The sequence below is a fragment of the Hippoglossus stenolepis genome, chromosome 8 (genome assembly GCF_022539355.2).
Source record: "Hippoglossus stenolepis isolate QCI-W04-F060 chromosome 8, HSTE1.2, whole genome shotgun sequence".
Lineage (NCBI taxonomy): Eukaryota > Metazoa > Chordata > Actinopteri > Pleuronectiformes > Pleuronectidae > Hippoglossus > Hippoglossus stenolepis.
Window position 1 is genome coordinate 8,167,610 of NC_061490.1, and position 18,718 is coordinate 8,186,327.

General features: G+C 40.8%; 1 protein-coding gene across 2 annotated transcripts in view; it reads right to left on the reverse strand.

Annotated features, from left to right (window-relative positions):
• The window catches only part of dyrk1b (dual-specificity tyrosine-(Y)-phosphorylation regulated kinase 1B), a 54,214-nt gene that overhangs the window by 2,442 nt on the left and 33,054 nt on the right, over positions 1-18,718 (reverse strand). For both annotated transcript variants that reach the window (XM_035164567.2, XM_035164566.2), the window contains exons 2-12: positions 10,831-10,997; positions 8,209-8,328; positions 7,257-7,445; positions 6,860-7,007; positions 5,283-5,432; positions 4,585-4,721; positions 3,890-4,036; positions 3,411-3,551; positions 2,800-2,920; positions 1,447-1,629; positions 9-112 (exon numbers count right to left, since the gene is read on the reverse strand). In XM_035164567.2, coding sequence (XP_035020458.1) covers positions 9-112; positions 1,447-1,629; positions 2,800-2,920; positions 3,411-3,551; positions 3,890-4,036; positions 4,585-4,721; positions 5,283-5,432; positions 6,860-7,007; positions 7,257-7,445; positions 8,209-8,328; positions 10,831-10,899 — 1,509 coding nt within the window. In that variant the 5' untranslated portion in view covers positions 10,900-10,997. The remainder of the gene's footprint in view (positions 1-8; positions 113-1,446; positions 1,630-2,799; positions 2,921-3,410; positions 3,552-3,889; positions 4,037-4,584; positions 4,722-5,282; positions 5,433-6,859; positions 7,008-7,256; positions 7,446-8,208; positions 8,329-10,830; positions 10,998-18,718) is intronic.

Sequence of the window (18,718 nt, forward strand, 5' to 3'; positions counted from 1 at the left end):
GCTTATACCTGAGGGCTGGTCATCTCATAGTCTGAATGTGTAACAGCAGAGTTGTAGTAGCGGTTACTGTAGCGGTAGTTGCGGTTGTCATTGGAAGAACCACTGGAGCCACCTGTCGATAAAAGAGAGCAACATTAAACTCCTACTTGGCAGCTCTGACAGAAATTCATGAAATCATCTGATGTGACTTTTAAACACTCTTTGAAACATGGTTACATGTGTGGATAAATCACAGATGCTTTTATTAGGATTCCTCTCGAGAGGGTTGTCATACCTGCTTCTTGTTTCACTTTGTCTGGACCAAAGGAAAGAAATCTTTGCACCTGCAGTACTGCCCTAGTCTGACTTAAACTGACTTATTACAAACAGAACTGGCAGTAGAATAGTCTGACTGATGTGTGTTCCTGTTACTGATGTCAAAAGCTGTCCCTCAATTCAGCTGGTGCATCCTTAGGAGGCGGCATTCAAGGCAGATTGTGTCACAGTGGCGCAACTAGACTGTCCCATTTGAAAGGCTCCTCTAAATGCAGCCGACAAATGCATATTTCCACCTCTGAGAAACGAAGGCTCGAACAGGTGGACCCTTCCTGGCCCAACCTATCCCAGAATTCATTGCCCTTCAGTGATGAACCTTGTATGTATGTATCATCGTGTTCAACTTCAACGGCGGAACGAGCTGGGGATGCTGATTATTGAAGGCCTCTATAAACCAGACTGTCTCATTATGGTTCGGCCTTCACGGTCTAAACGGCCCACGAAGGAGGCGGTCTTCATGGGCCATGTGGACCACGTCCTCTGAAGGATGCAGCCCCTGAATTGAGACACAGCTTAAGTGAAGTCCAGCAGCACTTCACTGCAGCTTTACTCTTCCCCGCTGGTGTCACACTAAGATCTGTTTATAAAACAAGTCATCTTACTTCAAAACATGATGAAGGAAACCTTTTCAGTTCACCCACATGGCATTTGTCTAGAATCACAGGATCCTGGGGCTGGACACCATAACACCACAAATGAACTGCACAAGGGTTCAGTCCATTCAGGTGTAGACTGGCTGTTTGTAGTCTTCTACAGCAACAAGTAAGCTGACTCCCTCCTTGAGGTAAAGGGAATCCTCTCATTCTGAGCCACCGGTTTTCAGTGGTCAGCAGGCAGCAGCTGGGTATCTGAGTGTCTCTTCCCTTCTCAGCTACTTCACTGGACTAACACAGTTGGAGGAGACCTATTTCCCTCCATTTTCCCTTTTCATAGCACCTAGGACACTTAAAGAGCCCAACTCCTTTCTTGCTCCTTAGCGGGTTAATTAATAATACTAAAATCCAGGACAACTCGTTCTTTACCAAGATTTATCTTCTCTACTGAGTAGGACAACTGAGATAAAGGATAGCCAGGTGAGAAACTGCAGAGGGAGGATTCAAGAGTGTGTGGAGCAGGTGGTGTGTATTTTACCAGAGCTAGAAACAGAGCTAGTAGTGGAGGTTGAATGGGAGTGGTCCATGGCAGGAGAGGTGGATGTAGATGAACTGGTGTTGGTTCCTTCATCTGTCGTCTTCTTGAAGAAATTGTGCTGCAGGGCGTAGAATGGCGTGATACGGCTTTTAGGGTCGTAGTCCAACATACGCAGGATCAGGTCTGGAAGAGGACAAAACATGACCATGATGAGGATAATATTTTGTAGTAGCTGCAAGTAAACAGGAGGGAGCTGGATTGCTGCCTCACCTACTGACCACCACCCCCATGTTAGCCAAACATTTCTTGCATTGGTGCACAAACAATAATCCATGTGGACTGTTTTGACTCTCCCGGATAAAGTGGACAGTTGTTGTTAGTAGTTTCAACACAAACACTGAGCTAGAAATTTCATTCAAACGTGGACATGTGCAGCTTCTTGAGGAGACGTGTGCTTCTGCGTGAACATATAAGTCAACTTGCTAAGCCCCTGCTAACACTCATACTGCGACAGTTCAAATTACTGGACACTCACTTTCTAGATGAGGTGTAACCTTCCCTGTCCGTTTACACTCTTATTCATTTACATGGACAGCAAGCTTGCGACTATTGACCTTATTCTGAATAAGACATTAATTTGATTATGATGTCAACATGAGTTGCCAATAGAATAATCTATTCATATACCTATTTACAAATTACAGATTATGACTCACATCAACGTTATTATCCTACTTCTTAACACTCAAAACCAGGACATGCGTCGTCAAGCAGTGGATAATGTATGCTGTTGTAACAAAATAGTGTGTAAACTCTAATAGGGTTATTATTTGGATGTCCATGTAAACGTGACTCACGACACCTCTTAAGTGACTGTGTGTGAATGTAGTTGAATTCACCAAAATAAATTATACTACAGGCAGTTCCTCCCCAACTTCCATTTTTGAATTTTTACTACTCTCTGTTGTGTGAGAGGATTCTCCGTCTTCCAGGTCATGTTTAGCAAAGAGAGGTTGAATCAAGGGCAACTGCATTTGGTTGTAAAATACATGAACTCTTTTTACTTCTACTTTTAATTCTTCACTTTTGGAAATGATCTTTTTGTCCCCACTGCAAATAGAAAAGAGGTTGATGGCTGTAACGCAGCCTGCCAACAGCAAGTTATTTTAAATGTCTGTCATGTGCATGGATGTTTAAGTCCAGATATTCCTTTCATTGTCATTTGTATTGGAATGTATAAGTGACATGTTGGCTGTATTGACTAATCAACATTAAAACATCTGGAAAATATAAATATGCTCTAATAATTTTTGGTCATCTAATCCAGTGTCCTCCACACTACCGCTGGTTTACCTTTAAACTTCAGGTAGTCACAGGGGGCGTGTCCTGGCTCCCCTGCCCTTCTGCCTCCTGGGCCCCCAGTCTCCACACCCAAAATCTCATGGAGACGCCGCGTGGCTGGGGGCTTATACTCCTGGAAAACACACAAATATTTCAGTACAGTCAAACATGAACTCAGGATCCTCCATTAAATCAAACAGAATAGACAAGTGGTGCAGGACTTGCTGCTCTAAAACACACACAAGTGCACTTCAACATTTCCTGCACAGCCATCTATACTGTTTGACGAGTCATTGATTTCCTTCAGGAGAAAACAGTTCCCAGTGAAAACTATGATCTACATCTTGTAGAGGTGGCTCTAATAAAGTATTTACATCTGGGATTTAAAGTCTTTAGTAACATTTGACTGCTTTCACAAGAACTTTTCACTGAGGTACTTTTCACTCTCACTTGGACTTGGCATTGCAGCCCTATTCAGCTGGAGCAGACACTAAGTCCACAACTACTTCAGGCATGCTCATGCACACCACCAGTGTTTCTGCATTTTAAAAGTGTAACTGTTCTGTCTGCTGTTTACAATTACAGAAAAAACGAAAAATGGAAATGGGACTGAAATCAAATACCTTCTTGATGTCCTTGTTCTTCTTCACTGTCCACAGACCATCTGAGAGCTTGTCAAAATACTTCCTGGCTTTAGGAGCTGCATCTAGCATGTGGCTGGGTGGGACCCCCAGAACCTCCACAATCTTATTCATCTGGTCAACCTACACGCACACAAACAGACACAATTAGTATTTGTATTGTGTACATTCAGAACATGTGGATTATGGTGGTGACATACTGCAACACACATATTCAGCATCCTGAATACATATTCACTAATTATTAAGTCTTGGGAAACAATCTAAACCAACAAGGAAAATAATCTGTATTGTTTAAATATAATATATATAACAGTTGCTAATGGGAAAACACATAACCCACTTCTTCACTTCCTGTACAAGCAAACTACAGCCTGAGAACATGTTGAATCACATGTTAACATGGATAATACTGAATCATCTCCAGCCCGACTCATGCTTTATAGCAATGTTACTTTTACCTCATTGGAGCCACTGAAGAGAGGCTCTCCTGTGTGCATCTCCACCAGGATGCATCCCAGAGACCACATGTCGATGGCCAGGTCATACGGCATTCCCAACAGAACCTCAGGAGAGCGGTAGAACCTGCTCTGGATGTACTGATAGATCTAGGAGCAGGACGAGAGAGGAGGGGCAGGAGATTAGGGACAAAGCACTAACTTATCTGTTCATCTGCACACTGTCAGTTAATCGTTTATTTGTTTTGTCTATAAGATAGCAGATAAATGTAAAAAATACCTGCCATGTCTCCCATGGCCCAAAATATCAGGGTGTGTTGTTTTTTCTTATTTAAAGTTTAAACTCAAATGAATTCACTTCACTATAATGTACAACAACGAAAAGCATCAGATCCTGATGTGAGCAAATGTTTAGTGTTTTTGCTTAACAATTATTGCACAATTTGATTCATGTTCTGAATAGTTGCCGACTCATTTTCTGTTAATCGACTAAAGAAGAGGTAACATCCAGTAGATTCAGATCAATTCACCTCCAACTTATTTCCTCCTACTTGTTGCAACTAGAACTGTACTGTAACTACGAAATGTGCATGATATCGTACATTTATTCACCTAGCATCAAAACCACAATGACGAAATGTTAAATAGTATTTGACAGTCATAGGAAGGTGTGCGTATGTGTATGTGCGTGAATTCACCCTCTGTCCGAGCTGGCAGGAGGATCCAAAGTCGACTATCTTGATGGCAGATCTCTTGGGGTTACACAGCAGGATGTTCTCCGGTTTCAGGTCGCAGTGAATGATTGACAGCTCCGGAGTGGCCAGGAATAATAATGCTGCGCCCAAAAACAGACATTTCTCTTATTTTCCTCATTAGGACTACCGTGTTTACACTGTTTAATGCGACTGGAAACAACTTATTGTATTAGTGGGTGTAAACAATACTTATAACCTGACCTCTTTTGATATGATATATATATATATATATATATATATATATATACACACATACAGTATATATATATGAATACAATATTTTGAATTGTAGCTGCAATAAACCTTAATTTATTGACATAAGTAATGAAAACCCACATGGAATGGGAACAGGTAACTGTCAAAGATCTTCTCTCATCATACTGATATAGTGAGGTTCAAATCTCTGACATCATTTTGCCATTAAAGTGAATGAGAAAGTGCTCTCAGATCCCACTGTATAATTAATTACAAATATTTTTCCTCTGTCTTACTGAATGGCATCTGACCTACAATATTTTCCTGTGCTGTTGTGATTATGTATTAAAACTGTAATTTTTCTTTTTGCCACTTGGGGGCAGAACTCAACAACAAACTAAAAAAAAACCACCATGAGCCTCATGTCGGTGTTTCCATGCTCCCACCTGTACAGAGCTGCTGTGCAAATTTCCTGGTGAGGTTGAGGGAGACTCCTCTGAAGTTGGTGTTCCTCAGCAGATCGTACAGGTTGTAGCTCAGCAGCTCAAACACCAAACAGAGATGGTTCCTAAACATAAAGTGACGCTTCAGGTGGACTGCACACGCACGCACACACACACACACACACACACACAAACACAGGCACACGCACACACACAGGGACAAGATGACAGACAGACACAGACAGATGGGAAAAAAGAAGGAAGGTTAACATAAACACTGACGGAGAGAACTGGACATCAACATTAAAATGATCTCTATCAATCTTCCGGCTTTTGGATGCACAGCAAGTCACATTTTATCAGATTTCACATTAAGGGAGAAATAAAGAGTTGTTAAATGAGTTCTTGGTTAAGTCATTAATCGAGACTTGCCGTTACTGACTCAAACCAATATATTAGTGCGGTCATGTATGTGTAAGTTTGACAGAAAATCATTTTAAAGCCAACTTGAGCTGCATTACTTTTATTTTTTCAGAACAAAAGAAACCCTTGCTAGCTTCTTCTGGAGCTTTCAGCAAATTCTCAGTCTTTATCAGTGGATGAAGTTCAGTCCAGTTGCACAGTTCAGCTCACTTATCATTGATTGAGTGAAGAAGTATGTTGATGACAACTATTGTCTCCATGGCAACAGAGCAAATTCCATCACTGATGAAGACTGTGACATTAGTCATCAACAGTAAGTGGACCTTGAGTTACGATTCTTATTTGGACAAATGTCTGTCTCCAACACTAAGATTGAACTTTGACACTTTATTTACTTCATAGGCTGTGTATTATACAACAAGTTTCACAGAGTTAAATATCAGAAGTCATGATGGGAGTTGTCTTCATTTTCTCCAGACAAGGTTTTTGTTTCCATAATGAATTTGTGATGAATCTCAGAGTGATGGTGATAAATATAGGTGACATATTTTACTGCATATTGTAGATCTGTCCACACAGAGCCACTCACAGTATTGGGCTTTTATTTTTGAAGCTCTGACTCATGAAGCGTGTGCAGTGTAAAACACATGAAAAAGGACTGAGGACATGTTTAGTTAGGAGCGAGCCCTAACACCACCTGTGTAGACAACCCATTATACATCTCCCTTTTTATTGAGGACCCCCATCGAAATTAACTTCAAACTATATTTTTGAGCTCGACAATTTCAATGTATTTTTGGACTGGCAGTTTGCAGTTTCCTAATGTCTATTGAAGAATGATAATAGTGTGATGTGACTGTCAGTGATACTCTGTCAGAGTCATGTGGATTGACACATTTATAGAAACAGAAGTGCATCTGTGACAGACATCTAATAACACTTCACAGATGCTTCATGCCTTGCAGCTCATGTGCTGCCAGAATGAGTGGGACTACAATACATGTAGTATGAGCACAAAGCAAAACATTTTATTTTCTTTAAATTTAATTCAAACCCCAGTGTGAACACATGTATATGCAGACAACCAGTGTAGTGCAACCAGAGGGTCACCTGCACCCACCTCACTGTAATGTGTGTTGGAGTCTTGTTCATCTTACCTATGTAATATTTCATCTCAGTGTCATGCTTGTTCATGAGCTCCAGCAGGCGCAGTTCAATCTGTGCCTGGTTTAGAAATGCCTTTTTGTTCTTAATGATCTTTATGGCAACCCATTCCTGCTCATGGTGGTCATAGGCCTTCACCACCTGTAGACAGACATCAACAGCAGTTTACATCACGTCATGATACAAACATATACTCGCAGTTTTTCATTTTCTTCATGTGACAAGAAATTAGTCTGGTGTCAGAATGCTTGTTGGACTTTGGAATGTAAATAACGTATTAAGATAGTCCATTCATACATTTCTGATTATTCAGATGAAAAAAACGGGCACACAAGTTATTTGAGGGGCTGCCTGTATCTCCGGGGCTGCCTGTTCCTTTGTCGTCCATACCTGTCCGAAGGAGCCCTTCCCGATCAGCGAGTCTATCTCATAGCGGTCCAGCCACTTCTCTCCATTTTTCACAATATAGTCATAGTTGTCGTCATCATAGCCATCGTTGTAGACTTTTCTCTCCTTCTTGGTGCTGCTGTCCTCTGGGGGGACCTGCTGGGCCCGCCGCTTCTTCTTAGTATAGTACACCTGTGGATCAAAGCACAGAACAAGTTCACAGCACAGAAAACTAAAACATCTTTATACAATTAACTCTAATTAGTTACTTAACTTGTTCTTCTAATTGTAGTGCGGGTTAGCACTTCATTCTCTCAATACAGAGTATGGTAATCTATTTGGAACATTTGTAAATGTAAATTCCTTATCAAAATGTGTAACATTTGTTTTTGTAGTCTCTCTCAGCTGAGCCTTCAGACATTCACAGATGTTGTGACACGTTCACTGTCACACGTGTGGTCATTGCAGCTGTTAGTCCCTGGTGTAAAGCAGAGTCTCCTTATGTTCACACCAGTGGCCACTCATGCACAGGTTCAGTGGTCTCCTTACACACACCTCTGCCGCCATGAGGATGTTTGGAGCGTTTTTTGAACATCACACATTCTTTCAAATAAATGCAATGCTTTATTACCTTGATAAAATATTAAATACACTAGTTGTATGATAAGGTTATGACCTGAGCTACACGGATATTACTCTCTTCTAAAATTTCTTCAATGGACCAACTTAAGTGTCCAAAGTCATGGTCCTCTTGGACCATCATTTCTAAGATCTCCCCCAGCCAATAACAGTTACATAGAACCCTGACAGAAGCATGGACACTTTGTGTTGAAAAGCACCTTCAGGTCTGTTTGGTTCAGTTGTTCCCCAACCATAAACCCCCTGGTGGTGGTGAAAAAGTAATTCAAACAAATAAAGACAAATGACAACACATAAAATGGTGTGTGTGTGTTACCTCATTGATGTGCTTGTAAGTTTTGATGAGGTCAACAGAGAGTTTCCTCAGTGGGGCGCTGGCAGGGTCTCTGAAACTAGGGGGGATCCTCCGCTGGAGTATGGTCATATCAGACAGCACCTACAGAGAACAGCAACATTTCCATTAGTGACGATTTATTAATACTTACATTTGTTTATGACAATCAATTCCAACTAACGTTAGCACCAGAGTGTGTGCCACATTGTAAAAGACAAAAACAAATACCTCTCAACATTTAAATCAGATACCAAAGACATACATACTGTTTAACATGGGCTAATATTAATTTAGTAATCGATATTCCACCTCCTTTCATGAAGAATGCAAATGAAAATTCTTACTCCATTAATCAACTAGTTGTTGTAACTGCTTTACGGTTATTTTTAACACATGACATTATTACTGCAGTGTCTATTTAAATTACGATATAACATTTGTCTAAGCTAAACACCATCTCTTTATTAAGGCAACATTTTTCTGTAACATCAAATTTTTTCCAGGAAAGTTAAATCATGTGCTGTTGACTATATATTTACAACAAGTACAAGTATTTTAGTGTAATGTCCCTTTTTTAATTGTTTGGTTATTTTAATCAATCATGTGCAATGTGTATCAGTCTTCACTGTACCTCATTGTTATCTGCTGCCTGTCATTCATGTGCTGCCCATCTTTTGGTTATACTAAAGGATGTGGAGGTTGATTTAAATTCCCAGTCTGACCATAGCCAAAGTGAAGATGCTGGCTTGTGTTGTCGGCTGATGGCCAACTTAACTGAGCATACACAAACACGGAAATTCCTCTAATTTAGCTGTGTTTATCAAATTTACTTCAATCTGCTCCACTGGTGTGAGGACGCAGCTTCGTTCTTTCAGGAGGTGAGTTTAGGCTGCAGAGGCACGGATGCAGGACAAATACAAAGAGCTGAGGTGTTGTTTGTATTTGTGGTACACAGGCAGTGTGCCGTAAACAAAAGAGGTAAGAAGAAGCAACCTTGTTGGAGTCAAAAGCTATTCTTGACTCAACCCAAACAACTTGAAAACAGTTCTTGCACCTCCCACAGCAACCTGGAAACACAGTTATGAACCTTTTCCAAATCCACGGATGACATGTGATAAACAAATTCCCATGACCTGTGGATTATGTTTGAGAGGATAAAAAGTTGCTCTGTAAGTTCTCTGCAGCCTTACTCTTCCTGGATCTGAGTTGCTTTTCTCCTGAACTATGCAACAGCAGCTTTCCCAGGCAGAGGTGGAACTCCTTAATAGAAAAGACACACCTCTGCCATAAGCATTTCAGAACAGCACAGATGGGACCTGGACCTCATTAGCAAAGCTAGTTGTCTTGCTACAGTGCCCTTGAGCCTATAACCTATTGGATGGCAGCAGTCTGTGGTGTAAAGGCTGGTAGGACTGGACATGGATTGGAGCCACTGCAGCTATAGTGCACTTTGCTGCTGCCGATTCAAACTACAGAACACTGGCGTTGCCTGAGGCGACTGCTCACTGCCTGAAAGCACCATAAGTATTTCCATGTAGAGGGACATGGTGTGGGTGGGGCATTTGCATACTGATGTTGGCCCTGATTACCATGGCAATCAACAACACTTGTGACTTCTAACTTCAAAGCATTTGTATAATGCGTGCATTTTCTAATTCATATCCACAGAAAAAAACTAATGAGGATAGAATACCTCAAACGATAGCGAGCACAAATCTAGTAAACAGAAATGAAATGCTAACTTTATTCAACTTTTGATCTCAGTCTTGCTGCTCAGATCTTCAGGCTGTATTGGTGGGACAAAATATCAATACAGCAATATATCTTACTCCTGACTCATGAGATATTTAGTTATTTTGATATACAGTTTGGACTTTTGCCAGTTTATGGATATTTTACATTATAATGATGGAACATGTGGGTATTGACAAGTTACAGTTTGTTTGTTTAAGGCATTAGACACTAACATAAGACTGCACTTTACATCTTTAGGGGCATTTTGTATTCTTCAGTTAGATATCACGATGTATCATTATATGATTGTCCTGCAATATATAAATTATTGCAGAATCGCTGTATCGCGATATCATCGTTATAATCATATCGTATCATGAGTTACCCTGCGATGACCACCCCTAGTTTATAGATACTTAACTGTGGAAAAGGTCTGGATCAGGATTATCTTTTTACAGTGTATATTGTATTATTTATGTATCTTTCGCCCAGTGATCTGAAGAAGCCATTAGTACAAGCATACTTACTTTTCATAGAACAATGAACAATGAAAATTCATCAAGTCACAATGGGTGTGCCTTTACTGTCATGGACCAACCTTGGCTCAATTACTACATGTGGGTTAGGATGCAGCGGAGTTTACAGTAACTATAGATTTAAACTATATGGTCTTATCGAAATTTACACTTTTGGCTACACAGTAATGTGGTGTTGTTAAACTTTACTTTTCTAATGAGATAAGAAATCTATACCAACAACAGGTGAACAACACATCAGTTCCTGTGCCAAAGCTGTGTGTGTGTGTGTGTGTGTGTGTGTGTGTGTGTGTGTGTGTGTGTGTGTGTGTGTGTGTGTGTGTGTGTGTGTTACCTGCTGCTGCTCGGCCATGGAGTGGATGGAGCTGAAGGTGGGGTGTGTATGTGTGTGCTGGCTGGTCATGGCTGGCTCAGCGAGGGAGAAGCCCTGGGCAGTGGAGGAGGAGGAGGAGGAGGAGGAGGAGGAGGAGGAGGTGGGCGGACATCCTGAGCTGCTTACACCTGAGAAGAGAGAGAGGGAGAGGGAGGGAGAGAGAGAGAGAGAGATGATCAGAGAGGGAATCTCCAACATTTTAATCCTGCTCGCTGCCTCCATCTTTGGTACAACGCACCTACTGCTTATCAGCTTTTGCGCCATAATTGAACAGAAACCAAACGTCCATCACAACACAATCAAATAAATTGATTATTGCTTTCTATATTGCCCATATATATTGTACAAAATACACTACACATATCCAAGTGCAGAAAATGGACAAGTGCAAAGATGCAGCAGAGGACTTTCAGATTTGCACGCTTATTTCAAGCTAGATCCCAACTGATGCTTGATTTTTGAGGATGATAAAAATGTTAATATTTCTTTTACTTAAACCACCTGTTAACAATGTATCCAGTTTTTAATCTTCAAAACAACATGAATAAGTCTGATAAACACCCTTAAATCTGATCATTGAAGAGCTGATATGTACTGACTATGGTGTCTACCTGTCAGTGCTCTCTACTTAAGTACTGGTAAGTCAATAACAGACAAACTTATCTGGGAGTTAAACAAACATTGGTTAAATTCACAAATCAGCAAATTAATCTTGAAATGTTTCTGGGTTGTTCCTTAAGTCTTTACCCTCACATTGAAGAGACAGCAGGATCAGATGGAGGATTTACTGACTTGCCAGGTTTGTACAAGTAAAAATCTATACTCACACTTCCATTAACAGTGGGGAACTATACAAAGCTGCAGTCCACAAACCTCTCTGCTCTTTTACGCAACTAACTTCCCTCCGACTTAACTGCATTTATTTAATTAATTCTTACGGACACCATTTACTTACAAAGATCTTTGACAGCTGACAATCTCTTCATGTTGACAGTACAGTTGTCTTTTAACACGCAGTTCACATTCAACTGGATTAAAAGGCTAAACTAAAAAACAATCTACTCTTGGCTATGCTTTAGTGTTTTAAAATGTTGTCTGGTGTGTGTTACTTCTGTTGTGGGCTACTAACATGAACATTACATTTCAGCAATCTTGTCACATAATGGACTCAAACTAAGACTCATCATTTAATAATAAAACTGCAACCTGCATTAAACGTTTTGCTTTGCAAATGTGGAGGGCCAGTTCAACGTGCTCCATCAGCTGCTACCATGGGCCAACAGTGTGTGGAGCAAACCATGAGGGACACACTCAAAAAGATAGTTTGGTGGTTGGCTTGATAATTCCACACTTTCTATAGCCAATCAGAGCCAGAGTTTGGAATAAATTGGTCTTAAACCTCTGTGAAAGACTGAAAATATCCACAGGTGAACTTACTGTCAAATAGTTTATGTCTAAATGGTTCAGTTATTGTGATAAAACAGACTTCTGTATGGCAAAGACACATCGAATATATATATATGTGTGTATATATATATATATACACACACACTGGTGCAGAATATATAATGTGGCAAATAAAGTATGAGAACCCTTGGAATAACCTGCATGTTTACTGTATATGTAAATTAGTTTTGAGTGTGATCAGATGTTCATCTAAGTTCCAATTTTAAACACACACATTATCTATTTTATCTATTTCCAAACCTCACTGTGTTGTTCTGGTCCTTGTCTTGTATATATCATTGATACATTCACAGTGCCTGTTGGACAACGTCTGTTAATGGCTTGGGCCAATGACATCAACCAAAGCTCAGTGGAGTTGGGAGTCAGAAAACCTGGAGTCCAGTCAATGAAAGCAGACTGAGGTTGTGTGTTAGAGCAACTCTAACCGATGGGAAAAAAACACTGAAACATTTTGAGTTTGTTGTTTTGTTGAGAAATAGGAAAGAGATCTCAGAAGAGATAGGGCGAAGATTGGTTGACTTGAATTAAGTTGGAAAAGATTACAGATTACTAGAAGTGTTTGTCCAGCAAAGATGACTCCAAAGGCACAAAGCAGAATGATCAGTGAAGTACAGAAGAAGCTCAGGGTAACAGCTAAAGGTTTAAAGGAATCACTTTAGAGCTGGTTTGACATCTCTGTTCATGAGTCAACCACACACGCCATGGAGCAGGACACAGCAGAGGAAGCTGCTCCTCTCTAAAAACCATCAGTGCACCTAAAGTTTGTAAAATAGGAGCTTGACTCTCCACAAAGCGACTGTGTAAATGTGTTGTGCACTGATGAAGCTGAGGGGGTTGTTTGAGAAGAAAATGCAGCACTATGTATAAAGTAAGAGTGGAAGAGCAGACGAACATCAAACATTACAATGGTGAAGTACAATGGAGGGAACATCATGATGTCTGGATTTGCTACCTCTGCCTGGACAGCTCAGCATCATCGAGGAGAAAATACATTAACACAAGATGTTGATGCAGAGGCAAATGCAAATACCAAAGTGAATCTACAACAGAACAACCTCGGCCAAGGAAAATCCTCCTGTTGGGAGTCAAGAGTCTAGACCTTACTCCAACAGAGATGCAGATGTTCACACCAGACATGCCAACAACAAGCCTGGGCTGGAGCAGCTCTGTAAGGAGAATGGTCCAAAACTACTCCTGAACGCAGATCGGAGGAGCTTGTCTGAAGTTACTGAAACCAAGGGTCCAAGGGTCACCAGTGCTCAGTTCTGTAGACTAACAGGCTAGTTTCCAAAAGAGCCCGACTCAGACAAAAACAAAAGAGCAAGCAGACATTACTCTTCCCTTTCCTCCTAGGAGAACCTAAAAATGTGTACGTGCAAATGAATCACTGTTGACAGCTGTTTCACTCTCACTTAAATGACTGCAAAGCTCCATTTTAGTTAACAATGGGTTTTCCTCAGCTTGATAGGCACAGTAATGAAAGAAAGCTGTAGCATAAGGAGAGATGTGAACAATACTGTTTTGTTGCATGTAAGAAACAAATGACTGGGTTTGTATAAATGCAACATCAGCATCCATGTTGTGAAGAATTATGTAAAATATATGTAGAGTTGTCATATCAGTATTAAATCTATATATGTATGTCTATGGCTTTCATTGTGAAGTAGGAAAGCAGGAAAAATAGCAGTGCAATAGTAAAAAGAGCAAGAGAAGAACACATCAGAAAACAGTAAAGCAGTTTTCTCAAAGTAAGAACAAAAAGTACAAACTTGACTCCAAACCACAGAGATTCAGGTGCAAGCTGCGATACTGAGATGTGACCAACAGCCAGTTTTCTATCCATTCCCTTGCATAACCACAGATGAAGAGCCCGTCAGTTTAGTGCAAGAAACAGCTTGGTTTAGGAATCCAGTGTGGACTGGCCCTGATACCAAGCACGTTGACAATATTGAGGTCGGAGCAGCTAAAGCAGGCTATACAGTGCCTTTGGGAAAAGGCTATTAGATGGACAACCTTAGATTTACATATGTAGGTTTATATGAACAAAACCCAGTTAGTAATGCAGAGCTCCTGCCCTCTGTGAGCGGTGCCACTGCTCTCTGTACTCGTCAAAGTAAGAGAGATTTCAGGGGGGCCAAATTAGGTCTATTTTTATGCTAGTAAAACATAATTCAGGGCAGACACTCTCAGTGAAGATGTAAGAATAACCTTTGTAATTATAGGTTCCTCACCACGATTATCTTCCATACATGGTGTAGACAGCTCTATTCAGCACTTTACATATTTTTCCAAATGGCTCCCTGAGATTCTAAATAGAGCTCTGTGGCTAAATGAGGATCTGTTTGAGAACAGCTTTGAACCTCTGTGTTCCACTGCATGTTTGTACTTTGTTCTGTTGTGTGATGAGGTAGAGAAAGTAATCCAATCACAGTCACTAGGACTGTTGTGGTGCTCTGGGTCCTGGCCTGCTTACAGACATGACACTGCTGGAGAGGGAGAATATCTGCCTAGTACTGAGAAATCTGCACCGTCTCTTTAAGAGACCGAGAGGCACTCACAGCACTTCCTCAATCTGGCATCCCCCTTCTTGTGCTGCCATTGGTTGGGGCCCCCTCTTTCTCTGTCAGCTGATTCGCTGTTGGTATCTAAGGGCTGGCTGGCCAGCACTCTATAAATAAACCCAGTGCTGTCTCAGCAACCACCCTACAATACTCATTAGCTACTTCTCTCTCTCCTCTTCCGCCTCTCTCCTGCTAAGCAAGTAGCTTCCAATAGCAGGCCTGGCTCTCAGCAGCAGTCTGACATACTCTCCCCTAGCAACCCAACCCACCCTACCAGCCGTGTTCTCCTCCCCCTTTCCTTCATCATCCTTCCTGCTTTCTGAAAAACCTCTCTACATCTGATTCTGCTCCTCTTTATCCATCTATCATTCATACATTGCTCCATTCTTCACTCCTATCTTCCCTCCTTCATGACTTGCCTTCAATGACTGCTCAATAGGTCTCCACAAGAGACATCTTTTCTTTTCCTGCAGACTGTTTCATCTCGTAATCAGTGTTGTGTTGATGCACAATGATGTAACAATATTAAGGGCAATAGTGAGGAGTCACTCCAGGCAGCACATCCACACACAATACAATCAGAATCTAACACTTTCTGCTCACAAGTTCTTAGATAATGAAATACATCTGTGAAACAACAGTTGTGCAACACAGCCTTGAGGAATGGTCTCTTCACCACCAGCGTGTTCTAGGGTTGGGGAAATAAATCCGGTACCAACCACTTACCGGTTTCTACACGGGCAATACCTACCTTACTGAATCACAACGCAGATTTCGGTACCTCATTTCGTTGCCTCGGTTATGTACTGAAATATTCGCACTGCTTACAGGCAACATAAACTTCACCGCATGTGTCTCGTTAACATTATACTTAACTCTGGTGGCAACACACTCTCTACATAGCTCTGGCACCATGTAACGATAGCCTAGTAGCTACCTCAAACTCGAGTCGACCCGATAACAAATTGCCAAAAGTTACACGGTCGTATTTCACGCAAAACGATTCCAAATCCAGAACGTGCAGCAAATATCTGAGCAATACCCGAGAACGGGAAACTGGTAGCTGCTGCTGCTGCTGCTGCTGCTGTCCGGTACCGGGAGTTTGTAGAACTGGTGGTGGTTTGCACCTTGTTGTTCGCAATCCGCCAGTAAACCGAGAAGAAGGAAGGGAGGGACACAACTAACATAATGACGCATTTTGCATCACACGGGATACATTTTAAAGCTGAGGGACACACATGTGTGGGCGTCCTTTGCCCCGACCATGTGGAGACAATTGATGATCATTTTGGATCTGTAATAAGCACTGCAACTGCTTTTTAGTGTTCAATTATTGTAGTTGGGTTAGGTTGTATTCATTCTATAATTTTGTTATGTGCATTTGTTAAGAGTTTTGCACTTATTTATATTAGTATATTTAACTTAAGTATAACTATACTACAGTTAATATGTTAAATTTCATCTTAAAAATTTGCCATAGCAATAAAAATGCTCCTACACCTTATATACTTTTTGTGCTTTTTTTTATAAGAAAAGTATAGGTTCTGGCTAAATTTAGGCACTGGAACTGTTTTAAAAGTATCGATTTAGCACCAGTTTCTCAACGATATCCTACCCTAGCGTGTGCCCACAAATCTGTTTAAACCACAACTAGTCAAGACCATTAACATTGAACCAGAGACAAAGAGTCCAAATAATTTTGGAGATGGAGGTCAACAGAACCAAACATTGTTAACTGAGAATATAATAGCATACAGTATATGCTGAAGTCAAGCATTTGAATAAAAGTGAAAACTAAGTTATAACAAGCTAAATGTAATATATTCTTAAATATTCCTGATGTCATGGTGTTGTATTTACATCCTGCCAAGTCTCAGCTACTTTCAGCTTCCTGTGCTCACATATACAGTATTCTAATACACATAGATTCCCAATGAAACTGTGAAACATTTACACTGTTTTCTGTGTCTGACAACAGAAACAGTATAAAACAGTGACTGAAACATGGCCCATTAAGACGACATGTTACTCAGCAGTCATTGCTCTGCTCTGCCAAAATCCTGATCTATAACAGCAGCATTGTCAGAAATCCCCAGACACATAAGTTAAAGAAACATCTGTGCTGTGATTTCAGCTGTATTTACATGTACTCTGATCAGTCCGGGAGAAAGTTATGAGCTTGTTTAGCGTCATGTCACCTGCTGTGTGGTCAGTTGAATGAGACAAAGAGAGAGATATACCCATGAAGGTGAAGACTGACATCGCGCTCCCACAACAATACTGCTGACTGTCTTCTACAAAAAGTAGTTAAGGTTTGTACAAAAAGGCCAGAGATTTGGGTGCTTTTTTAAAGTTCTTTAAAGGTTGTCTAAAAAGTTAGTAAATCTAGAGACAAATGTGCTTAGATGGAAACACTAACTGTAAACAACCCCCAAATGCTCATTTTGAATGAGAAACAGCCAATGAGGAAACACTCGCCCACCTGTCTAATGGGGCAACCTGATGACTCAGTCAGTCTGTCTGTCCGACAGTTGCTGGCCTCTCTGTTACTGCCAGCCCAAAAACAACATACATCTAAGACAGATGGAAACTGGACTGAACTGCTTCATCCCCAGTTTGAACCCTATGAACTCAACTTCCACTCTGGACCTTAGACTATATAAAAAGATGTAAGACATCACAGCTCACCAAAAGTGAAGCCCAAACTTCACGATCACCCAATGGTGGCTGGGAGCAGGTCAAGTCATGAATCCCTCCCCCTCCATGTTAGTTGATAGGACACGGGCCAAACCTTTAATTTTAATTACTTACTTGATGCTTTAGGAATGGATGAAATGTCATGATTGAGAGCTGAGACCTACACGATTGATGAAGCGCATGTAACGGAGGTCACAATGCATCTGTGTGAGTTGAAAACATTTCAAATTTACCCATGAATGTGCAACATCCTCTTTAAAGAAGAAGTTTGACTGAATCAGTATCTGAGCAGTCAAACACCATTAGGTAACAGCTAATACCTGCAGAGTTGGCAGTTTGTGTTTAACATGGTAATATACATAAAAACATAGATGTACACACTCAAGTAATTGAAGAACTGCACAATATTCGTCTATATCCGCAGCGTTACACATCCAATGCAGGTAACATCAGGAACAAGATTAAATTGTGGTGGTGGTGAGGAAAGATTTCTAATCCACAGGTTTACTTTAAGTACATGTATCAGTGTATTGGAGCCGGAGCATTCTGTTGGTACTAACATTAATATTTATATACACATACTGTACATATACAATGCCATACCAAAAACTGTTAGATATGTGTTAAGTTAAGGGTTCCACTCTCAGCCTACCAGCAGGCAGTGTTCTTAAATAACTTTAAAGCCCCAACAAACAGAAGAAATGACCATCTCCTTTGCACAGCTGAAACTGCTGAAACTGGTGAGTCGCTCTAATGATGTTTAAATGTCAATACCCCTGAAGTAATTTCGCTTCCTGGTAGCAATGCCAGTTCACCTGAGTCAGGCCATTGCCAACCTGCATCCAAGCCAGGTGGAGGAGGAGGAGGATTTGCTGATGTATGCTGGCCTATTCAAAGAGACCCCCCTAACCAGGTGTGTCGGCATGGGAGGGGCATTACAGCAGTGCAGGGCACTTTCACAATAATGTGGTGAGTGTTTAAACCTGGTTGAAATGTGTAGACAGCACCTGAACTTATTAAAGCTTCATTGCTCAGAACGTAGAATATGGTGCTATATGCTAGATCACAAAACAATTATTCAAATGTAACTTATCCAAAAACAGCAGACAATGTCAACAAAATAT